This window comes from Nyctibius grandis, chromosome 1 (assembly GCF_013368605.1).
Source record: "Nyctibius grandis isolate bNycGra1 chromosome 1, bNycGra1.pri, whole genome shotgun sequence".
In the NCBI taxonomy this organism is placed as follows: domain Eukaryota; kingdom Metazoa; phylum Chordata; class Aves; order Nyctibiiformes; family Nyctibiidae; genus Nyctibius; species Nyctibius grandis.
Window position 1 is genome coordinate 29,615,734 of NC_090658.1, and position 24,556 is coordinate 29,640,289.

The window sequence follows — 24,556 nt, forward strand, 5'->3', positions numbered from 1 at the left end:
AGAAAACAAAGCAACCCAAAACCCTATGAAAAAAACACACAAAAAACCCCTCTAAACCACCTAGTTTCCTCACTTCATCTATAGACAAAAGTGAAATTAGGATATTGGAATTGGCTAGATAGAGATACAAGGCTACAGCTGAGATATGGTTGATTATACCTATAAGCTATCGTGAATCCTGATCAAAAAAGCAGTTATTTAATTGGACTATCCAACTATTTGTCTGGACATGGTTCTCTAAAATCTTCCTTTCTATATAGCTTTTTGTTTGTGAAGCAAATAAATATGCATGCACTCAAAAGTTATTGTTACGTATTTAAATAGTACAGTTCAAATATCATTGAATATTCTTTTTCTACACTTCCCAGAATGAGTGCTCATTTAAATCAGATATTATGAAAACGCAATGACTAATCCTAAATTCAGGTGTACTACCACTCAGGCTAGGCAGATTGCTAGTTGATCATGCTAAGATGCTCCCTTATCTGTTATTGGATCTGAAAAAGAGGAGGATTAAGAATTATCTGACTTCTCAGTTAATGTGCAAATCATCTGAAAGCTCAGCTTAGAAAGGTCTTAGAAAGCCGAACAGCACTAAAATAATAATAATGTCTTAAGAATTTTTAATAATGTAAATGTGCCATATCACATTTTTAGAGTGAAAATAGTTTTGTGGTTTATATCTCAGATGGTCTTTTATCTCTCTCTCCCTGTTTTTGTAATTTTATATGAAAGTCCTATAACTCAATTTTTAATTAAAAATTTTTATTGCAATTAGAAGTTGTCACTTGGGACAAACTGACACTGCTGAAACTTAGTAAAAAATTATGTTACTTTCAGGCAATAGCAGAAAACAATTTGATAAGTATCTTTGGAAATGAGCATTAATATTTATCTATCTACTTTTAACAAAGCATGAGGGAGGGAAAGAAAAGTGTGTCTCAGGAAGCATAGCTGTATAATGTATCTATGATCTTTGCAGGTTTTTTTTTTCTGTGATACTTATTTCTAGTATCTTTCTCTTCTCTTGGTTATGGTGAAAAAACCCTTTATAGAAAAGACTGAAATACTATTTTTCTGTATTTTCGAGAAACAGGAGAGCCTGTGAACCAGAAGGCATCTCTTAATGTTCCATCTTTGCATTTTTAGGCTAGTTCTGCTGTTTGCTGTAGCAATATTTGTTTTATCATTTCTATCATTCCAATATGTATACTTGCCTTTCAAAATTTGTGAAAAGTATTTAAAAAGAAAAGAGAAAACGTTAGTATTTCAACACTCTATTATAATACATTTTCAAATATGTCAGACACATCTTTGTTAAAATTAAACCAAGGATTGGTTTTGAGCGAATAGCCCTATATCCTTACAGATGCTGTGGATGGATGCATCTAAGCTGCTTATTATATTGATGGGTTTTGCTGCTCTGCAGCAAATGAAAACAGGCAGCTGCTTCCTCCATCAAAGCAAAAAGCAGCCTGAGTTTTTATTAAACGAGTGTTCATTTCTTCTATTGCCAAAATTCTTACACAAAACAAAAGAGCAGTTTTAGCACATTATTGCTTAACTAGACATGAACAACTGACAGCAAGTGATAAGCCTGTCTGCTTTTCACAACTGGTAATCATTTTTGGAATAGATGTTTTAATATAGTTGAATATAAAATTTTGTAATTTACATCTACAATGGTACATAAATTTATAGATCCAGTTTTATGCAAGAGAATGAAGGCTATAATCACAAAAGGTTTGTTCCAGTGTTGTTTAATTTTTAATAACTATTTGAAAACTCGGTAAAAAAACCCTACCACACAACACAATCAAATTCATTCGTTTGAAAAAAGGATGTTAAAGACAATCATACAAGTAGATTTGTACAGTTTGCCGATTTTTCTTTTGGAAGAGATCTGCGTACATTTACAACTTTGACTTGTTACTGTATTTCTACATCAGCTCCACTGCGCTTCTTAAGTTTGTGCTCTAAAAGAAATTTGCAGATTGCAGACCATCATGTTTCCGTCATAGTCATGAATAATAATGTGAAAGAAAGTGAGAGATACAGTGCTGAGGCCATTTTTGCCTAGGCTAAAGATCTCAGCCGGTGCTTATACATATTTTTCAGTGATCTGAATATCATGAATTCTGCTTTAGATTGAAAAGAGAGACAAGAGTTTCTATAAAATGTATGTGCATAGGGAAAAGTGGTGAGATGTGTTTCTCTTTAGATCTTCTGTTTCTTCTGGTGTTCTTGTACCTTTTCAAACTCACTTATAGCATTCCTGTTCTGGAAAAGTAAGCTAGCCATTCTCTCTGCCTGAAATTACTCCTCTTCACTGGACTTAAAAGGTGGTTTGCCATGTGCAAAAGTCAGGTGCAGCAGGGCTCGGGTGTAAGGTGCTACTGTAAAGGCTATTAAGTACTTTTCTTTTTTTACACTGTGTGCATTTATCACTGAAGTTGCTCGCTTGCAAGTACACTTGGGGTAAATTTCAGAATGCAGAGCCTCAGATTAGACAATTGGACTTTCAGAACAGGTTAGCTCTTATGTTGACACTTGAGGTGATCAAATGTCCAGAAGGGCACTGTACTCTGTAGCTGTTCTCCTTTTGAAAATCTGCTCTGAAATTAAATTTTATAGGAAAATAGTTTTACAATTCCAGGCACAACATCTGCAGCCAACTTCGTGACGATGACTCCTCTTTTATCTTCTTCTGCTGTAGATGAGTGTAAACTTAAACTTGAGGATGTAAGTTTGAAAATAGTGGGTTTGTGTACTACTGCAAACAGAAAGAAGTAACAAGAGTTGTTTTCAGTGGGTTTTTTCTCACTTAGCAATTCCGTCTATTTCTTCATTTTACTAAACTGACCAGACTTGTCTTTAGATTATTATGAAAGTCATTTTCTATGGAAGCTTTCCACTCTTCTATACATGCATTTTATGGCAGCTAAAAATTTGAATATATGTGGTAAGAGTGCCTTATTACATATGTTTATTTTTTTTAGATTCAATACACCTTAGGTGAGAACTTGGGTAACCTGGATTACTGATTATCCTTTCATCTGTGTCACATTTTGCATGCTGTGTGAACAAGTGAATGAAAATAAAATCTTTACTTCCTGTCTATACTCAGCAACTCTTTTTATGATAAAATTATATCAAAAAGGGTCTTGAGGGTATGGAGTTTGAAGAAAGTTGAGAGCTAGAAGTATTTTTGACAACTATCCATGCAAACTAACTAACTACAGCAGTACGATTAATTACAAGGAGTCTTTACTCAAGCAATTACTCAAATTAGAACAACCATGTTATATGTTACTACCAAGGTGCATTTGGCAGATGTACATTGTACATCCACTTTGTACTTAGTCTTAATTGTGCTATTCATAATTTCAATTTTTTTCTTTGACTTGGAAGTGAATTTTAGTGCTCCACTGACAGAAAGGCTCATAGTATTGGTTAGAGCCTAATTTTGTAGTTTTCTCCAAATTACTGTGCTGTTGAACCTTGATTTTTACCTGCTCTCTTACTTCTCCAGGACCTTCAACAGGTGTACCGTGCTTCTTGCTGTGCACAGTGGTGGTGATCCACACAAAAACTAACCAGGATAAAATTGTCAAACTTACCTTCCCTTGTGACTTGAATCTAAGGCATAGTCAGTAGAAAGTAAGGTTTCATACTGTAAAAAGTAATGATGCTACAGTAAGGGTGGAAGAACCTTATTTTAAATTCCTAGAATTCCTTATGTTAAATTCCTAGAAGAACCTGTTCCAGTAGATGTCTTAGTTTGAGGGATTTTCCATCCACTCTGCAGTGTTTTAGCAGAGGAGATGGGGAATAGTTGCTACTCTGGGTAGGTACTTTATTGAACACCTCTGCATGGTCTGTTGTGGTGCCTAAGGTATTTCTGCTTTTCACCAACAATGTGTCTTGGTGTCAGAAAGGATAAAAAACACTTTTCTTAGGGTCAGAAAACAATTCATCATTGCTCAGTGCAATTGTTGGTACTTCTTTTGAGACATTATTCATCTCTTTGCCCATAATGCTTTTTTCCCTACTGCTTTGATGAGTATTAAAGCAAATAAGGTGATTTTATGTAGCTCACAATTGGGACATACTAGAAAAAGATGATCTTTTTGAGTATATTCACCTGGGGAAAATGACTGACTTTTCAAATTTAAATTGTCTTTGCTTTTGACGGTTAAGATAGGAATTGTGCAAAATGTACTTGAAACTTCAAATGAATAGGAAGACATCTCATAGTTTAATAGTGCAAATAAAAGACAAAATTTGAATTTTGAGATCAGACATCTGTACATGTGGCCATGTGAATTGCTAGGAAAAAGCCACAGAACTTTCATTTGGCTTGGTTTGGAAAGCAACTTCTTGATCTCCTAGCATTAAGTGAAGCAGTTGTAGGACAGATTTAGACCTCTTACTCAGAGCTTCAAGGGACGGTTCACCTGTCACCTCCAGTTGCATCTTTGTTTCTTGTGTGTAGTGTTGGCAGGCAGTAGAGCAGAGTTCCACTAATCTTGCATTATCCCAGTTGAAGTAATCAGTAGCTACTGCAACTTCTTTGTACCTATGGAGCAGTGTGCAGACATAATGGCTCCAATAATCAAATGCCTTCTTTAAAAAGACACATCTCAAAATTCTCAGCACTCTGTCCTGAGACTTTTCTAATAGCATGCTGTTCCTTAAGAACTTCACATCAGACCTCAATATTTGTTATCCAGATGTGTGACAGTGTTCTTTACAATAAGTGGTAAAAAGCCACAGAGGAGAAAAAATAATTTTTAATTTTTTTTTAATACTGGATAATTTATTTCTAGTAGAAAATTTTCTGTTCTATCATACAGGATTCAGCACTTTTAGATTCAACGCAGAAGAAACACAGGTTTTGTGTTGCTTTGGACTAGTGGTGCTTCACCTGATGGTTGAAACAAAACATCCTCAGAAGGCTGTCTACGCATAATTTAGTTCACGTGGGTTGAAGGTTGCTTTAAAAAACCGTTGTGCCATGGCTAATGCAGCAGGACCTGGCACTTTCCATCAGCAAGCACTATGAGAGTAGTAAAACCAATTTAATTTGTGTGTTCTTAGCATTATTGTGATTTTTTGTTAGTGTTCCTCTATAGGAAAAGTTTGGGTGTCTTTTTTGGTTATATCATACTTCAAGGTGTTGGGATGACTCAGGTTTTTCTTCTTAGCCTTCCCATAATTTCATTCTGTGTGTTTAAGTAACTTAATCTGTCTCTGTCTCCTAGTGTGGTTCCTAATGTGCAAAACTGGGACAATAGAAATTCATGATGTCATCAAGTTCTTGTGAGGTAGACTCCATTACTGTGGTGAGATGGTATGGTGATAAGTGCTGTAGTAATGCCTGCATGTGGTATGTCTCTGCATATGTAGCATTTCTCCATCCATCATCGTACTGTTTAGTGATAATGTTTTTCTACCCCTGCTACTGTAGTAAGTAACACGAAGCTGTAGACATCATCGCTCTTCTGGCACATTTGTAGTGGATCTCCTGCTCCATCCTCATGGTGAAAGGATACCTGCCAAGAGTTGAAATGAGGGCAGGCGTTGCTCTGTCAGCACTGTCTCTTTCCCATATCTTCAGACATGCCAAATCATAGTCCTTCTTGAGGCTCTCCTTTAAACACCAAAACAACTTAATTTTTTTATTTGTTTCAGTAGAGATTCCGATGTTGTCTAGTAACTGTTCTCCATTTTCACATTATAGTTATCAAGGTGATAAAGAGTTTTAAAACCTCCAGGAAATGTCGCAAAATATTTATTTTTGCAAAAAAAAGTGACTCTTGTTTCTCTCTGTTTCCTTGTACAGTGAGATTTTTAGCCACTCTGTCTAGGACTTGTAGTATATTTATAGCCTTCTAAATACAAGCACCATTTGGGGGCCTTTTGATATTCTTTTGCCTATACATGTGTAAATAATTGACTATCGTGTGTAAGTAATTGCACATGCAAATAGGTACCCATCCGATGTTATGGGCTTATAATCAAATTCATAATACAATAATTTTATTTTAAATATGAAAGAATTATTTTAAGTGTGTTCATGGGAAACTTAATCCATATCCATATGTATGTTTGCAGGAAATAAATTACGCTTTTCACATCCTGGTGGTAGTTGTTAACTCATAGGAATTGCTGCATGTTTTCTAACAGAAGCAGAACTATCTTACACTTGCAACTTCAAAATGTAGGTCATTGTGTTGGTGAATGTAGGTCAGAGTGAAGGGGAAGAAGATAGAATGCAAACTCCTCCACACGGATCTTTAAGCTTATCCCTGTTTTGAAGGTAAAGAGGCTTACCTGCCTGTTCAAGCACGAGAAGCTTTTCCTTTTACTAAAATTAATGCAGGTATTCTGGCTTCTTGGCTTAGCTGGAAGCACCGTGTGCTTCCACACTTGAGACCTGTGTTCTTGAAAGATCTCCTGACTCCTGCTTCTTTAGCTGCCAGCCACTTAGATCATTGCTGAGATGATACTTCCTTCCCTATGGGGGAAAGGAGCGGGGAGGAGAGTTGTGTGCATCGCTAGCATCTGCCTAAAGAAGAGCATTGTCTTTCCAAAGGTGCTCTACCCTTCTCTCAGCACAGATCTATCTGATACACCTGCAGTTTCAGCCGGTATCAACATTGTAATGGTAGCAGGGGAAAGAACAATGACTCCTCATAAAAGATTTAGTGACACCATTCAAAGTGCCCTTTCGATAATAACTGTAGAAAAGTGAGAGACATTTGGCTGAGCGTACTGAAAACTCAGATGTTGAAGGGTTTTGCCACAACTGACAAGTATTTTTAAAACTCACTTAGGCTAAAAGTTTGCTATAAAAGGGTTTACATTTTTTGTGTTTGTGGGTGTGGGGGTTTTTTTGTAAGTGAGAAATAAGTATTATAAATGGTATTAAGTTAGCCATGTCTTCACTAAATATTAAAAATAGCTTTTATTGCTTGAGTATACACCAGTCACTGCAAACTGAAACATTCTTTATATTATACACAAAAATATTTAAACCATTATTATATTTATTGCAAAATCTGTCATTTTAGCATATTTCAATGTTCAAAAGCATTGAAATGCTCAAAAGGGAGATGGAAAATCCTGTACAATTCTTTGTGTATGTTTTACTGAAGAATGGGTAGTCGTGTGTGAATATTATATTTTAACCCTTAGCAAGTCTAAGCAAAATAGCATATTCGCAAACATCTAATCAGCCTAAACTGTCGTAAACAGGACAAACACCAATATTGGTTTAGCGTTTTTGTCATACATATGAATCGTCACTCTATTTTTTTTCACCTTTAAGATCTTTGTCATACAGAAGTTAAAGGCAAAGTTTTGGCCAGATACTGTCTAGGCTTTTGCTTGATCTGCATGCAGACAACACATTCATAAATTTTCATTATTTATCACTATGAGTAAGAGTAGTTCAGAATACTTACTGTACGGATAGGAAGAGTTATATACTTGATGGTTACAATCAGGCTCTAAGTGATTTGAAAGCAAGACAGTTTTTCTCCCAAACTTCTACTTCTATTAAATATGTTGTGACATTTTTAAAGTCTCAAGAATAAAAATTATAAAAAATGGTGTAAAGGATCCACACACATAGTAAGCTGCATGGAATTCAGTTTACCTGTCTAGAAACATCTAAATGATGCTCCCACATGACTGTTTTTAAGTTTGCTGAAACTGTTGAAGTGTCTGTAGTTCATAATATTAAGTATCTGCCATGTTAATTCATAATGCTGTGTATTGTAGGGGGAGGTTAACCCGGGTTTTTACCTGTGGATAGACATGTAAGTGTGTTTTCTCATTGCTAAGCAACAACAGATGGAAAACACATACAACCGTAATTTAGTCGCATATGCCTTTGATTCATCCTCCCTTAACTTTGGGAACCTACCTCAAGTGCTTGAATACGAGTCTGTTTTCCCCAGGCTCCCTCCAGCAATGGAGACTGGTGCCTGCAGGAGAGTGTGCAAGCCACGCAGGACCTGTGCTGCCCTCTCCGTGGGCCACAGAGCTTCAGTTAGATGTTCAAGTGAGGTGGGAAACTGGTCTGACAAACAGAGAGTTTCATGAGTGAATGGTGTTGAAGGGGTAAATTTGTATGGATGCCTCTGAGTATTTGCCACTGTTGACAATGACCAGTGTTAAGTTTTATGATGGAAGCTTGGACGTGTGATTGCTCCTGTCTATTCCCATATGAGAACTAGAGGACCTCAAATGAAAATGACAGGGAGGCAACACAAAATAAGAGAGAGGAGATGTTTCTTTATACAGTATGGTAAAACCGTGGCGCTTCCTGCCTCAGGACACTGCAGCTGTGGAAAGTTTACCACAGTCCACAGAACAATTAGAAAAATCCTTTGGTGACTGGTAAAGAGAACTTACCACTTGTATCTCTTCTCCTTCTCAGGAACTTCTTGAGCCACAACTAGAAATCACACTGCGTTATTGCCCTAGTCCTGTACTTGTCCTTAGCATGTTTTGCTGGTCAGTGTCCCTTACAGGCAGACTGATGCCTGGCATAACAAAACCTAAGAGAAAAGGAGCTAAATAAAAAGAAACTGGGAAGAAATGAAATTACTGTAGAGGACAGCTAATGAAAAATGAGGGGGCTCCTGTCCACTGTTAGAAACAGGCTACAAGGCAAGGTGGGCCTCGCGTCTGGCCCAGTCCAAACAGTTTGATGTTCATGTGAATGCCCAAATGTCAGAAGTTTCATAGAATTAAATTTTATATAACTTTTAAAGTCTTGACAATTGTACGTATATGTATAGATATATGCGTATGTGTGTGTGCGTGTATCTAAAGTAAATTTCATTAGTCAGGATGAAATCTATGAAATATTCAGTTCCAATGCTTAAATCAGAAGTCTTCCATTAAAAGTCTTATTTGTTTCTGTATTGCATGGTACTATGGCAAATTTAGAAAATGAAACAGTTGGTAGAGGTCTGCAAGTGGTAATATGTATTCAAATATTATTTTAGACCAAAAAAAAGTCTGTTCTAATAAGGCGAATATCTTTGTTTTATAGGTCTCTGGCCATCTGAAGAAGTGCTGGCTTACTACTGCCTAAAGCACAATGAAATGTTCAGGTACAGAGTTAAACATAAAAAGATCTTTTCCAATCTGTTAGTTTTATTGTATCTGCATGGTAGATTGCTATGATTTAAGTCTTCAGATTAAATTTAAAATGTTCAAGGTGAAACCATGTTGCTCTTAACAAAGAATTCTGAGCCGCCTTTGGGTACTAATATTGCACAGCAAGCTTTCTGCTATATGTCAAAGACTTTTGATTTCCACTCAAGGCGTTTTATTTCACTTTGATTTTTGGGAAACAAAAGTGAAGCTCCAATCGATCAGTACTGATTGTGAAGGTCAGGAAAAATAAAAGACATTCTTTAAACTGACATCTGTTGCAAAAGCAAGCAAAATATTACCTGATAAAATACATAATAATCACTGCATGTAGCGATGGAGGAATTTGCACCTGTATTTAAGTGTTGTGAAACACTTTTGCGACATCCTACACTTTTATTCGGTTTTGATTTTTTCACATTTTCTAAAGTTGTAGAAGACAGTTGTCAAGGCTCCAATAGGAACACCTAAAAATAAAATCCACCCTGCATCCTCTCTCTTTTCCCTTGAGTATAGAGCCTTCCTCTTGGAAGTCCTTGAAGTTTCATTGTCCAGAGGATGAATGGGGTGCAAGAAAAGCCATTCTAACAATGCATTTGCAGACATAAATTGTGTTCAGAGGTGCAAGGCTAATACGAAGTAAACCAGCTTGGAGTATACAAAATCCCTCAATCTGTGTACATATGGTGTTGGTAAAATAGAGAAGACCAAGCTGTAAGTCCCTGCCCCTTGTACCAAAGCTGAAAGGGTATCAGCTGTGAGCTGGTTCCTGCAGCTTGCTCAGACTCCTGTCTGAAAACAAAGACCTGGCACCAAAGCATGCCCTGGTTCGTAAAGCCTCATCTCTACTCTGTCCGCCACCTGAACGAAGCCCACCGCATTAGAGGAGGCAGCTAACACATCTGATCTGGCAGCCGCTGCTCCTTCCTCCGAGTTTAGCTGGGCACTGCGTTGTGTGATTTTGCTGCTGTAGTGCTGCCCCTGTAGCACTTTGCCATCCGGCCCCACGCCATGGCTCGTACACCCTGCTTGTTCTCAGAGGCTCTTCCCAGCAAACCTCCCTGTGCTGCTCATTAAAAGAGTGTTTTCCTAGTTTGGGTGTGCAAGCCTGGATACTCGGAGACAGTGATCAGTCAAACTTCCATGGAGGAGACAGGCAGTTTCACATCCTGATTTCTCAGGATTATGCCCTCTCAACAGTATGCTCAGAGTAGAGTTTCAGATTTTAATTCTTGTTGATAAATGTCACTAAATATTGACTGAGAGACAGATACGATTTTTAAAATTTACTAATAAGGGAACTTTGCACTGAAATCAATTATTTATATGCATAAATGTGTATGTGTATATGTGTGTACGTATATGTTTGTATATTATCTACATACAAATTTGGTTCAAAATGCACTAAAAACCCCACACTAGATACTTCCTGTGTTTACTTCAATAAGCATGACTCTTATAAAGGATTAATTGTCTTGTAAATTTTATATATATAACCATATGTATATACTTTTAATATATATGACATATGGTTTAGAAAAATACTTATGTGAGGAAAAACCTGTAATCATTCTATTTAAACCGCAAACTGCAAATTTCCCACCTGTTTTATATTCTCATTGGGTTTGTGTGCAGCTTGTTCCTCTGAACTATGTCTGCCTTTTGTCTCATTTCCATTAAATAGGACAACTAGACTTTTTTCAAATAAAATTTGTGGAGTCTAAGAAAAATATATCTATGCCATCCAGACAGCGAGCACTAGTATACAGCCATACAGCCTAGTCTGCTGGCATTGGTGAACAAAATATCAGCATCTCTATACTGATACTGATGCGGCATCCTAGATGCTCTTCCTAAATATCAGTGTCGAGTGAGTAGGGAGGTAATACTTTCACGTAAAAATAGATTTTCAAATGTTGGTATTTTAGGGGAGAAGAAAAGGTGCACCAAAAAAAAAATATCTGTCTAGCTGAAATTCCATTTTCTGCCTGTCAAAAATGTCTCAATGGGAACATTTCTGCCAGCTGTAACAGTTGCCGCAGACTTAGCTGTAAAGCAGCATGTTCCTAAACCGAGGCCCGGCCTTGCCCCAGACGCAGTTTCGGCGCGGGGTCAGCATCCCTCCTCCTCCCCTCCTGGGGCAGGCCATGGCTCTGGAGGACGTTCTTTATGGCTCCCCCTGCAAACTCCCATCCGGCACGCTCTCTGCCCCAAATTATATTTCACATGCACACCTTAATAACAGCGCAGTGTGGTCTAAGTTAAAAGCAGCCTTTTAGACCATGTATTCAACCCTCTGCTCAGGCTCAGTTTAGGTTCTTGACACTAACTTAGTTTAGTTTTCTGTGGCTTAACTGTTTGCTGTCCCCATCGTTGTTCATAACAGCATTGTTTGTAGGTCACTTGCAGTTTTAAGTGCTAATTGAAGGATCGGATTTCTTCATGTGTAATTCTTTTGTGGCATATGGCTTGTTTTAAAACTTCTCTCTTTTTAATATAAAAAGGCTTTTAGACATAACTATATGGAGAGATATATAAATAATATTAATTTCCCCACTTACTTCTCTAACTGTTTTTGCAAGAATGAATGTGGATTAACATTGTTATCCTTTCCTAACAATTATCTTTCGCTACTCTAGCTAGTTTAGTTCTAAAAGACAGAGCCATTGACAAGGGAAAAAAGGGAACCTTCTCAGATTTTTCAGCTCAGCGGTGGTAATGTTGCACTGAACACTAATGAGGGAACCCCCACTGATTTGCCTGCTTTGTGACTTTTCTATTTCATAATTATTTTTAAAATGCAAAACGACATGAGGTAGCCTAGTCATGTCTCTGCAACTTCCTGGTAGCTCAGTTCTTACTGCAGATGGCAATTTGTTCTTGTAACATATATGTCTCTCTGACCATTTTCATCTAATTTGTATGGGTTCTACCATTTCCTTTCTCTCTTTCAGGGACCTTGCTGTGTGTGAGCTAGGGGGTGGCATGACATGCTTGGCTGGGCTCATGGTAGGTCTTTTCTCAATTCCAGTCCCATTCAGAGGAAGAAACAAAAGGAAAAATGTTCCAGTGCCTCCAACTGCTGGGTCAGAGAACTGTCAACAGCCTCAGCTGTGGTCAAGCTGCAGAGTCTTGAGAGACCTTCTAGATTGACTTGCTTTCGTATCATATTGATTTTATGGTTGCCTCGATGAGCAGAAACATTTTACCTCCGTGTAGTCAATATCTCTTGTTGTGACATTCCAGGCCACGTACGGTCTGTCTTTCATTGCCATAGCCAAAGCTTTTTTTTTTTTCAGATTATAGTCCCATTTGCTAAGATACAGGAATAGCCTGGCGAATCACAGTTGGAGCACCATGATATAGCTGCTAATGTTTTGCCTGCATTATTACACCAACAAACATGATCCAGAGCTCTCGGTAATTAGATTCTTTTGAATTAGATTGGCCATTCAGGAGAGTCGTTCACCATTCTCTGGGTTCTGAGTCATGTATTCAGGAGATATTATGTAGCAGTGCAGTGCATTAGACAAGTTTTTATGTCTCTACAAATAAAAGCATATTGTTACACTGATTGGCATTTGACAAACCTGTCGCTCTTATACAATGTGTCGAGGTTACAGCCCAATGTGCGAGCATGTCAAAGCTCACAAAAAAATTACCCTTACAAAGCCATCTGCCTGCAATGCAAAGTTATATGAAGGGCATCAGGCAGTCAGACAGAAGCAAGCTGAAAGGCAGAGTGACAGCCTTGTATGATGGCTCTACTAGATAAACAGAAGCCCGCAAATGAAAGCCTCTCAGAATACCATCATCCGCTGTCACAATGCAATTACGGAACAGAATGATAGCAAGATAGAGGCTCCCGCAAATGGAATGATAAAAGTATTGACTGATTTGATTGAATGATTAAAATAATGCAGACATAAAATGAAAAAAGATTGAAGATTGTTACAGAGAAATAGGTGAGGAAGCATGATACTGAAGGCTTGTCACTCCTGTCTTCACTTCCACACAGACAAGCATATTTGCTCATTGTTTGCTGTGCTCTTTTTTTTCAGGTTGCTATTTCTGCAGATGTCAAAGAAGTTCTGTTAACTGATGGAAATGAAAAGGCCATCAAAAGTATCCTTATTCAGATAGAAAACTGGTTTGTTGTGCTTGTTCCTTTTTACTGGCTGAGTAACAATTGATATAAAGACAGGCAGCAAGGGGTATATTAAGAAAAAGTCCCCACATAAGTAATTAAAAAATAGATGTAGAATATCTTGAACAGAGCTACAGCTTCTCCCACAATAAATGCCACGTTTTCTTCTTTAATTAAAAATGTACGTATTGGTATAGAGAAAGTACAGTAGTAAATATTGTTTTACGGTTGAGTGCTGAAAGGCTCCTTGTGTGTCTGCTGCACGTTACAGGAGGTGTAGCAGTGAATCAAATCATTAGCTCCCCTTCATGTATTCGTTTTGCAGAACTAGATTTTTTTTTTTTACTTTTGGATACTAGCCTCTTAAAATATACCCAATATTTGTATATTGTCGTAGCTTTTACAGTGTCTTTTGAAATGCATGGTTTCATTGTTGCTGCTAAATTATAACTGCCTACAAATTACCCATTTAGTGTGCTTAATCAGTTATCAATTTATCATTATTTCTCTTGATGAAAGATGGCAAAACTCCTCTGTCACTTGTAGAAAGTATTTTATTGTTTTTCTTATATTAGAATAAATTGCTATTATGCCCTTCTAATATGAACACATAGTTCAGAAAATTGAACTGGACTTTGACTAAGAGAGAGAATGAGTGAGCATAATTTGTGGCCACATTAAATATCAGCACAGAACAAGAGCAGATATATACAGTGAATACTAATAGCCCTTAGAAATTGAGACGAAAAAAAGGAAGATATCTATTTGCTTTTGTTCCTTGCTAATCTTTCCATTTGCATTTTAAGGCAGACTAGTTTTTCAGATTTTGACCACTGCATCATCAGAATTATTTAGATTTGAGTTTTGTATTTATTTGAGAGCTAACATAATGAGTACTTAGTGAAAAAAAAAAGTTAAACTAATTTGTGGTTTAAAAAAATTGCAGTTGCTGGTGATTGTTAAAACAGGAGACATTGCAGTGCAATAATATTAGCTACTACCTTTAAAAAGACTTTTTCGGACATAACTGAGGTAACTATAATTGCTTACACTAACAATTTCATGGAAAAAACAGCCAATCCTGCATCATATCTTTTAAAACTTGAAGGAAGCCTTATAAAAGTCTCCTTTTTCGTGTAAATGCAAGTTCTCAGTTGTGTTCTGGGGATTCTTATTTTGTTAAATTCTAGTTTGTTATACTCACGTCTTGAGAAGGAAGTATTCATTATTCTGTGTATTTTAATCAGCATCAGCTCTTCCAATCTTTCTTCTATGTCATTATGAAGATAAAAAATGTGGGAGAAAAAAAGTGTTTCAAAACTAGCCTCACAAAACAAACTGGTGTTTTATAGAAGCACAGGTATTTAACAAAAGGTCATTTTACCCACAGAAAGCTTCAAGTGAGCTCAGTAATCATCAAGTCAGCAAATATCTTGCATAGCAGATTTCATAAACATACCTGAACTTTGTTGAAATTTAGAAGTCTTCTACAGCAAGGAAAATTGGCGAGTGCTAAAAGTATTCACTCAGTCTCTGGAATTAAACAAATCAAAGTGGTTTTATTGCTGAAAAAGATACTGTTAATGTCATCTAGTTAGCACACCTTAGTTTTTCACAATATATTTTAGAAATATCTTTTATTTTCAGAAGTCTTACACAAGGTCTTCATCTGTATTCACTCAGTGAATCCCTTTCAGAGAAGCAATTGGTGGAAGGCTCTAACAGGAATTTATTTTTCTTTTTTAACATTTGGTGCTCTGAAGGCTCCGCATTCAAAGTGCTTTTATTGTGTTGGATTTTACAATGGGCTTAATATTAGCAGGGTGCCAAAGTGCAGCAGACTAAGAACTTTACAGTGTGGGTGGAATGTATTCTTAAAAGTGCACGTAATAAAATTTATGTTGCATTTTATGTGTTTTATAGACTTCGGTAGTAATTTTATGATGTCTTATGGTAATTTTCTTTTGCATTCTTTTCTGTAGCAAGTATCTATAACAGAAGTTTAGGCTAAATTTAGGTCTGTTTCAGCCACACCAGACTCACTGAAATCAGTAAGAATTTTTAGTGTAATTGGAAATAGTATTTGACCCCAAGTGCCACAGACTACAAATGATGTATTTCTGCTAATTTTTATAATTGCTGATGGTATTTTTTAATTGTTTAGCATACCAAATTAAATTAATGTGGGATAAAATACCGTTTTCTTTTCTAGATTCTGCTCTTCAGGAACAGTTAATGCCTAGTATTGTGCTTTATATGTAGGTATTATAGATTAAAATAATCTTGTTTAAAAATTACTGTTTACATCTTCCCTTTAAATTTCTTAGGAAGCTTAAATTACATGCCAGTCATACTATAATATCCAAAAATTACTTTCCAAAAAGTAAAAATGGTTGTCAACAAGAAAGAAAAAAAATCACTGTCAGAAGCCAGGAAATCACCGAGCAAGCCTGCTAATTATTCTTAATGGGCAAGATGAGCACATTAAGAAACAAATGAATACATCAGTGAAATGTAATTGAAAATCGACCTGGCAATAGTGCATTGCATCTGAGAATCTGCTTTTGTATTATCATCATCATCATAATTATTGTTGGTTTTGTTGTTGTTATCGCTATTCAGTGAGCGTAACTAACAGCTTTGCTTTGTGAAGTCTCTAGCTTTTGAGGATTTGATTTTTCTTTTAATTTTTGACATTCTTCATGTTATTCTCCATTTCATATGGGCACATGAAGTATGCACTATGTATGTTTTCAATATCTATATTGGGATATGTTATTGAAATGCTACAAATTAAAACAATTTACGAATATGTTAATCTCAAATCATGGTTGTGATTTTAGCCATTTCACTGTGAAATATATAGCAATATTTTATACTAATCAATGGTCTTATGCATGAGGTTTGTGGAGGTTTTTAAAAGGATATGATTTGAGTGACTAGTCCATTTAAAAGACTTCGCTCTAACTTAGTCCTTTTCCTTATCATGGACAGATTTTAATTGATTAACAGATCATTTATATTACAAAATCAATAAAATAAAGACAGATGTTACTGCTTTTTCAGCTTTGTTCAAAACTTTATTGTTGGTTTAGTGTGCTTTATCTAAGTTCTTTCAGGATCATTTAAATAAAGAAAGTATTGAAAAGAAAAATATAGATATTTCAAGTGAATAATAAAAATATACATAGGCAAAATTATCAGATTCATCCCTCTTTGTAATTTTGGGTGATATGCATTCAGATAAAAATTTTCCAATGTAGGTAATATCTGTGACATAGTCAGTCATGAACATCAGATTATATTTCCCCAGAACACTGGAAGCATCTATACTCGGTTCAACTTGTCAAAATCCAAGGATGAGGTTCATTTTTAGTAAAAATTGTCTCCTGTTTCAGAGAGGCTATGTACCTTCTGCCTTAGCTCTGTTTCACACCATGCACTAGTGACTTGAACTACTGTCTGAAAGCATCAATAATACAAAACATTGTTGCAGTGCACTGTAATGGCCATTAAAATATAGTGTATGGATCTTCCAACAGTCCTGGGAAATTTAGATTAGAAAGGACATGTTCAGCCTGAATGCCTGAAGACATGGGCTCACAAATTATTTAAAAAAGCTAGTGTTAATATGTTTACAACAATTATTAATAGTTTCGCTCAGTTATATAATTTAAGTGCAGTGTAACTAATTTATCAACAATGTTACTTCTGCCTCACTTCAAAATAGCATGCTTTGCTTATGGAATTATTGATGCTTTCGTTTTGCTTCACAGGTATAGATCATTCATTACTACTTCTCATTGCATATCGTGGAAAAGATTTAAAAGGCATGTCCAAACTACAGAGATTTGTTTAAACCAGTTTTCTGTCATTCCATTTCCAGTTTTTGCCTTCACGAAATAGCAGTTGTCTTTTCTTTTACATTGTTTGGATAGAGGCTTTCCTAAAATAACTTTTCTTAAATAGCCAATTATGTGATTTCAGCAAAGCAAATAAAAAGATACATCAGTAATATTTTAAATTAACCTGACACTAGTGTCCGGTTTTCTTATAAGAGCACTTGCAAAGAATTCAGCATATTTTGTGTACCTAGAAACATCCTCCTAATTAGCATCAGATTTCCTGTACCTTAAGTACGAAAGAATGATCATTGACATCTTTACCAAAAATATCTGCTTAAGATCATTTTTTATGTTTCAAAGTGAATCATTCAAATATGTATGGATTCACACTGGGTGACATTTAGTATTCTCATAGTTTTCTGTTGCTTGCTACACCTTTTCCTTCTGATGGCTTCTCACTAACCACAAATGATTGATTATGAAGCTTACGTTTCTAGGCATAGATGACTGGGCACAGCTTCCCTTGAAACTTTTCATTGACAGCCCTTGCTTTGGCCTGCCTGAATGGCTACCCAAATTTGTGACCTGATTTTCCAAACTGAAAGAAGCTGAGACATGAGGCTGAGGCACTGGGACACGAGGCTGAGGCACTGTTGTGGTGCCTGTGGGGAAGAAAAGGCATTTATTACTTTGGGCTATCTTTTGCGGCGGTTCCAAATAATTCTCAAGAAAGCAAATGGACTAGAAGCTCCATTGCCTATAGGTTAAGGTGCTCCCATGGTGTGTTGGATTTCACCGAGACAAAGCCAGGAACAAAGGTATGTGTCCTGTGGCAGGGCAGGTACTTAAAACCCATAAGCCTCCAAAATCTCAGCACTGTGATCTGGTGATACAGTCAAAAGCAGCACAAACTAAACTGGACATTAAGCGACCGTGCTAAAAAATTTCTGTTCACCATGGTTATAATTCTTATATTTGTAATTGATAGTTGCCTTTAAATGTATATAAGGTATGGGAAGTCTTTTGCAGTTCCCTCTATAGCTACCAGGCTAGCAATTTCTTAAATGAAACAGTAAATAGAGGTAGGCAACAAGAGCAAGTTGCTGCATAGACAAGTGGCTGATGTGCTGGAGTAGCAATGTAAAATGTATGCTTCTGAAAAAAGACTGACTCTTAGCACACATTAAAGAAGACCAAACAGATAAAAGACATTATGACAGTATTAACAATAGAAAAAAGTATTTTTTATTATTTTTATTACTGCTCTAATTTTGTAGAAAATTCTTAACAAATATGCTACAGATGTAAGTGACATCATCACAAGAAACCAAGGTGCAGGAGTATTTAAGGCTCAGAAAGTGTCAAGCTGGTAAGATTCTACTAAACTCTTTTACAGATTCTTGCATGTAATTGTACATTTAATGTAAATGTGAAATGTATGCAGAAGTGTGGAAGTGCAACCTATATTACTGATGCTGACACAGATGTATATACAATGTAAGTAGGTGAGTCATGGTTTAATTAAAAAAAAATTTAATTGCTTTTTAGCCTAGAAAATACAGTATGATTAATCTTGGTGACAGTACCTCTTTTACCTTTTTTTTAACATACAGTATGTCTCTTCAAGCTGTGTTTCATCGCATGGTTGGAAATTTGGCTGCTTGAGAGTAACCATTACCCATTGTACTGAATATGAGGCTTGGAATGAATGTACCTAAATCACTGGCAGGTTTCATTTTAAATAGCTCTGAGAATTCAGGGTGGCAACAAATCCCATTTGCCCCTGAGACAGATGTTGCCAGAGCATCCATGGAAGGTTTTTTGGTCATCCTGTCTGTGCAATCAGTATCATGTGTTGTTGCTGCAAGGGCAGATGTGGAGCATGGGAGCCAGGCACAGCTTGCTGGGGCCCTTCTCCACTCTCCTTGACTATGTCCTGTGGGGCAGGGAGCACCTCGCGCTTTTCTCAAAGTACACCAGCTCTGTTGTCTCTGAGTTAGCCCTGAAGGCGTGCTCCGGAGGGTGAGCAGTGTAGAAGTTCAGAGAATTTGGTTTCAGATCGTCTCCAGAGCCTTTCCTGGCCCACCCTGTAATAGATGCCATGAAGTTAGCTGTTTAACTATCTGTTTCACTGAGGCATCTCCAGGTACAGTAGGGCCTGGAAGCACCTGAAAATTTGAAGTGTGTTCGTCTCTCGTAGTGTTTAAAAAGTAAATTGTAAAGTACTTCATATTTGTGGTATAGGGTTATAAATTAGAATGTGCTTAGAGATGGCTACCTTAGAGCAAATAGTGGGCTCTTATTTGTGTGTCTAAATCTTCTTTTTTTTTTTGATGATTCTCATTCCAGAAGGGCTCTCAGTTCTTCTCAAAGTGACAAAAGTAAAGATGAAAAAGGGCTGAGAAAGGCAAGCTGTTACAGCAGAATAAGCTTATTAACATAGAGGGTTAAAGCTGTACAATTTTAATGGCTATCATTCACACCATTTATTCCTATGCTTATGTAGCCGTTCTGTGTAGAGAAGTTCTTTTAAGTGAGCACTTAGAGTTCTGCCTTCATTAGGGTATATGTGCATATAACTCAGAGATATATCTCTGCACCCTAGTAAGTGCCTGCCAAGTAGACAAAGGCCACACGGGCCCCAGGAATGGTCTTTCAGGTTCAACATGCTGAACACTTCTTGTGAGCACCCTCAGACACTCATCCCTTTCGAGGAGAGGCTGTGTGGTATGTCCATCCGGAAGCTTAGGTTTTGTAGATTTCCAGTTGCCATCTACTTTGTATGAGATTTCAGATTTCATCCCTTGTCAGGACTTCAAACCTGGTCTTTTAGATATCAATCAAAAGCACATTTGCTACCCTGTCCTCATTTACATTTGTCTAATGCTTAAGGTCATTTGTGATCATTTGAGTGTATTTCAGCATATGGAATCAGTGAATAATAGATTTCAGCCTCACGCTGTGAAGAAAGATTGTGTTTTTACAAGACATGATGTTGTTTACTGGGTGTTAATAATCACTAATTAATAAACATATCTAGACATCATAAAATGTTGCATTTTAAGGAGTAAAAATGTCAAGTGTTTAACTTCTTGAGTGCAATAACATTTGGGGCCTTATTTGCATAAATAAAATAATTAAATTACAAAATAAAGTGAAGTACTATATCAAAACATAAGGCTCACTATAATAAAAACATAATTTGATTTTTAGTTCTATGTTCTTAAGGCTTTTGCTTTTGCAGATTTGATGTAACAGCTTAAGTTTTATAAAATTAGTATTCAAATGACTCTCTCATCTCCAAAATAATTATCATCTTGCATTTCTCTTATACATATTAATAGTTGATTTCTTCTGTCAAAATTAAGGTTATGCTTTGGTTAGTTATTTGAGAAGTGCTAATGGATGGATCAGTCCTTCAGATTCAGTAATGACGTGATGAAGGCAGTAACAAAGTTATTTGATCACTTCTCAGGGCCTTGAAGAAACTAAAAGGCCGATGTAAAATCTGAAATAGTACCATAACTCCGATTCACTTTTCCTATAACTGAAAACCTTAGTTATATAATGATAATGGTGGGAAAAAACCCACGAGAAAATGTAGTGTTTTCTAGGGAAGAATGCAACACTGGCATGCAAAGTGACATTAGGTGACATCCTTTACGCTGATCAGAGCTTGCAGGCAAATGAATACAGTGATGTATTTAAGTGACTTACTGCAACATTAATTGAATCTGGAGAAGGCATGTTCCTCACTCTAACGTATCATTTAAACAGTGTCCAGTCTGGCAACTTTGCACAGTGTCCAATGCAAAGTTACAAGATTCTTTCCATATAAAAGATAATTCAGAATAGGCCCTTCTCACTACACCTTCATCTCATGTCGGGATCTCGGTACTCTTTTTCTTGCACACAGAACAGAAATTATCAGTATGAGAGTCAGTTTCTAACTGTTCCAGACATTTAAGTCTAGACTTGGAAAATATGCCAAAAAAGTATGGCGCAAAAAGGAACAATCCAGTATCAGCCAAGAGAAGTTAGATTAGGACAACCTGCCATACAGTTATTTATTTAGATTTATACAAAATGCAGTAAATGAGCACTTATCTAGGTCTCTGCCAACTCTTGATTATTGTTTAAAAGTACAGTAATGTAAGCCAAACTGGCAGTTTGTCGTATTATGTGTTATAATGTAAAAATAGATACTTAGTAAACAGTTTACTTCAGCAGTGAATATACAGTTCTTTTTATTTTTAGCTTCCATGAATATGTTCAGAATTTCTTGCTTATACTTACTGGAAATCAGTACAGTAATGCCACCAAGTTACTAATAATGACTTGCCATAGTAAGGTGAATTATTAATACCGTGTATGGGTTTGATGATTTTATTTTTTTCGCAGTTCAGAGATTATCCATGAATCATGTTGTTTACCTCATAACTTAGCATATGAGTTATCCTGATAGTACCATCAACTGTTATTAGTTTGACATGCATTATATCATTGTTTTGAACGTGTCCACCAATGATTAAATTAGCAATAACACAGTCAAGGAATCTCTGCTCTTTTTTTTCTCTTTATTTTAATGTGGAAATCTTCCTTGGGTAGTAGAATTTTGAAAAATTGTTGTTATTACAAATGTCATAATGGAAAAGCTTTATCTAAGAGGAAGGCTTGCAGTATATTCTAAAGGTTAACAGGCTCTGTCTGTCTTACCTACCTGGAAATTTGTTCATCCATCAGATTCCTGTGTTGGAGAAGGCCAAATCTGTTAAAAACAAAATTTGTATACTTATTGCTGATATGGGACCTGTGAGTTTTAGCTCTGGACAAGTCTATTTATTGTTTTGCTAAGAGTTGCCTCAGAGAGATTACATTCCACATAAGAGTGTATAGAAGTACACATAACATCAGGTCAGTGAGAGAAATGCTTTTGGCGTGATGCACCCTTTGATTTGATTAGTAATAATGTATCGTATACTCTTTGTTCATTCTATAGGCAACATTAGAACCCACATCAAGAATGAATGACCATGTGACCAAAAAAGACAATTCCTTCTCCTTAAACGTTAATTACCTCTTTCTCTGTAACTGCCAATGTGTGAATATTTTATCTTACTGCAATGTTCTTCAAATATGCCAAGTTTCTAACTTTACTGATTTCAACTGGTCATGTAACAGGTTCCATCAATGTAGGACAGTCTTAATAAAGACACTCTCTCTGTTTTCATTCATCCAAATGGCCTGAGTGTTGCTAAATTCAAACTTTTTGAAAACATATTTATTGAACTTGTTGTGTTTGTCAGCTTAGCAACCCTAAAGGAATCCCTTTCGTCCAACTACTTTTCCAGTCTCCTGATGTAACACTCTTGCATGACAGCATCTATTGGCAAGGAGGAAGCTGCCAAAAGGAACATTTCCTGCTCTTTGGTTAGAAAGAAAAGGCTCCTGGTCTCTGCTCTAATTTGATCGCTTTATGTATGTGTGGGAAGAAACAATGTCTGTTCATGCCCATTGTGAATTTGTAGCTCTCTATCACAGAAAACTCAACTCAGGTGGAAACCGTTCCATACCTCTGATCATACTTGCCCTGCTCTCTATATCTTTTGCAGTTTCATACTACTCATTTTCAGATGAGGGTGATCAGTACTGCATTCAAAGTGTCCATAAATGATAGATATATGTAGTGGAATAATTATGCCTTCTGTTCCTCTTCTAAAAATGTCTAACAGTGATTTGCTTTTTTGACTGCAGTTGAGCACTGAGCTGATATTTTCATGACACTGTCTGTCACAACATCAGGAGCTTTCCAGTGGTGGTCAGTTTGGAGACCTTCATGTTCTTTTATCAAGCTAGAATTGTTTTTCCTGTTGTGCTCTTTTCATTTATCCACACTGAATTTCATCTGTCATTTTATTGTCCAATTACTCAGTTTCATCCTTCTGCAATTCTTCACAGCCTGCTCTTTTCCTTACTAACTTGAATAACTTCTTAACATCAGCAAATTTTGCCACTTCAGTGCTCATCTCTTGTAAACATGTTGAATAGAACAGGTCACAGGGGAACTCCACTGATTATCTCCCTCCATTGTGAGAATGGACCATTTACTACTACCCGGTTCCCCATCTTTTGTTCTGTTGTTTGGCCATGCCAGGACTCTTCTCCAGTGGCTGTCTGCTTTCCTTAAATATTGTTCATGAGGGTCTTTGCCAATAGCCTTTTGGAATCAGAAGCAGCCTGTGTTACCCAGATCACCCTTATCTAAATACTTGTTGACACCTTTGAAGAGCTCAAGGTTTAGAAAGTAGGACTTCCTTTCACAGAAGACATATCAAAAAGGGCTTCTGTGGTGACATTGTCTTCAGTTTCTTCTTCAGTGAACGCTGATGTAAAGAATTAATTTCACCTCTCTGAAATGTTGTTATCCTCTGTGAGTGCTCATTCTATATCCTGATTATCAGTTGGCAGGAAGATTTAGAACAAAAGAAAGAGTACACTCATTTTTGGCCTGCCTAATTTTATTATGTTATTTAATTTTCCAAGTTTGTGATCCATTCTTTGTTTCAGTGTGCCTTCAACTTTTGGAGGAATGACATCTTGTTTCTAATAACCTTCTTTACCATTTGGCCATACCAGCCGACTTTCACCAACTTCCAAGCCTCTCCTATTTGTGTATTTCATGCAGCTGTGTTGACTTAATAAAGCTGCAATTTATTTTAAATTGCATTGTAGTTTTCTCTGTCTTCTTTATGTGACCAGATAAAAATATATAAAGAGAAAAAACTGAAAAGTTAGCAAGCTTTGTAAAGAAATTTCTGTGTGTTTGGAAGAACACGGAGAAAAGCTAGGTGCTAGGTAAAAGTATAGCACTGCATTATTTTAAATAATTCTTGCTCAAATCTTTGGCTGTTTTATGATGGTCTCAGCTTAAAAAACGTGCTTTCGGTAAAACTATTCCTCTTGTACTCCCTTGGACTGGACAGAAAGACTAGGTGGAGATCACTGATATGAGAAAACTTACATCTTTCTTCCCAGGGCTTTAAAGGAAAATGTCCACGAGGTGTTAGAATCGAAGATTATTTGTTTTATTCCTATGCTCTTTTGTGTATCCATCTTTTTAGCTAACATTTACATTGTTTCCTAGTTCCTGTTGTTACCATTGTACCTTTGTCTACCCTTCCTTGTCTGCCTTGGCTCTATATTAATAGGCAGTCATCAAGGACATTTTACACGCTTTCAGTAGGCTCCCTTCTTCATAGCCACTCTTGGCTAATCTTTGCCACAGACATAGGAAAGTTGAGACAAACTTTAAATTTTGATGAAATGGTGCTTACAGTGTTATCTTTGTTTATTTCATTAATATACAATTAATATTCAGTTATTCAAACGT

At 36.5% G+C, this 24,556-nt stretch overlaps 1 protein-coding gene across 1 annotated transcript in view; it reads left to right on the forward strand.

Annotated features, from left to right (window-relative positions):
* CAMKMT (calmodulin-lysine N-methyltransferase) overlaps positions 1-24,556 on the forward strand; it is a 243,312-nt gene that overhangs the window by 187,438 nt on the left and 31,318 nt on the right. The window contains exons 4-7 of the mRNA XM_068400366.1: positions 9,071-9,131; positions 12,129-12,183; positions 13,236-13,299; positions 18,469-18,535. Coding sequence (XP_068256467.1) covers positions 9,071-9,131; positions 12,129-12,183; positions 13,236-13,299; positions 18,469-18,535 — 247 coding nt within the window. The remainder of the gene's footprint in view (positions 1-9,070; positions 9,132-12,128; positions 12,184-13,235; positions 13,300-18,468; positions 18,536-24,556) is intronic.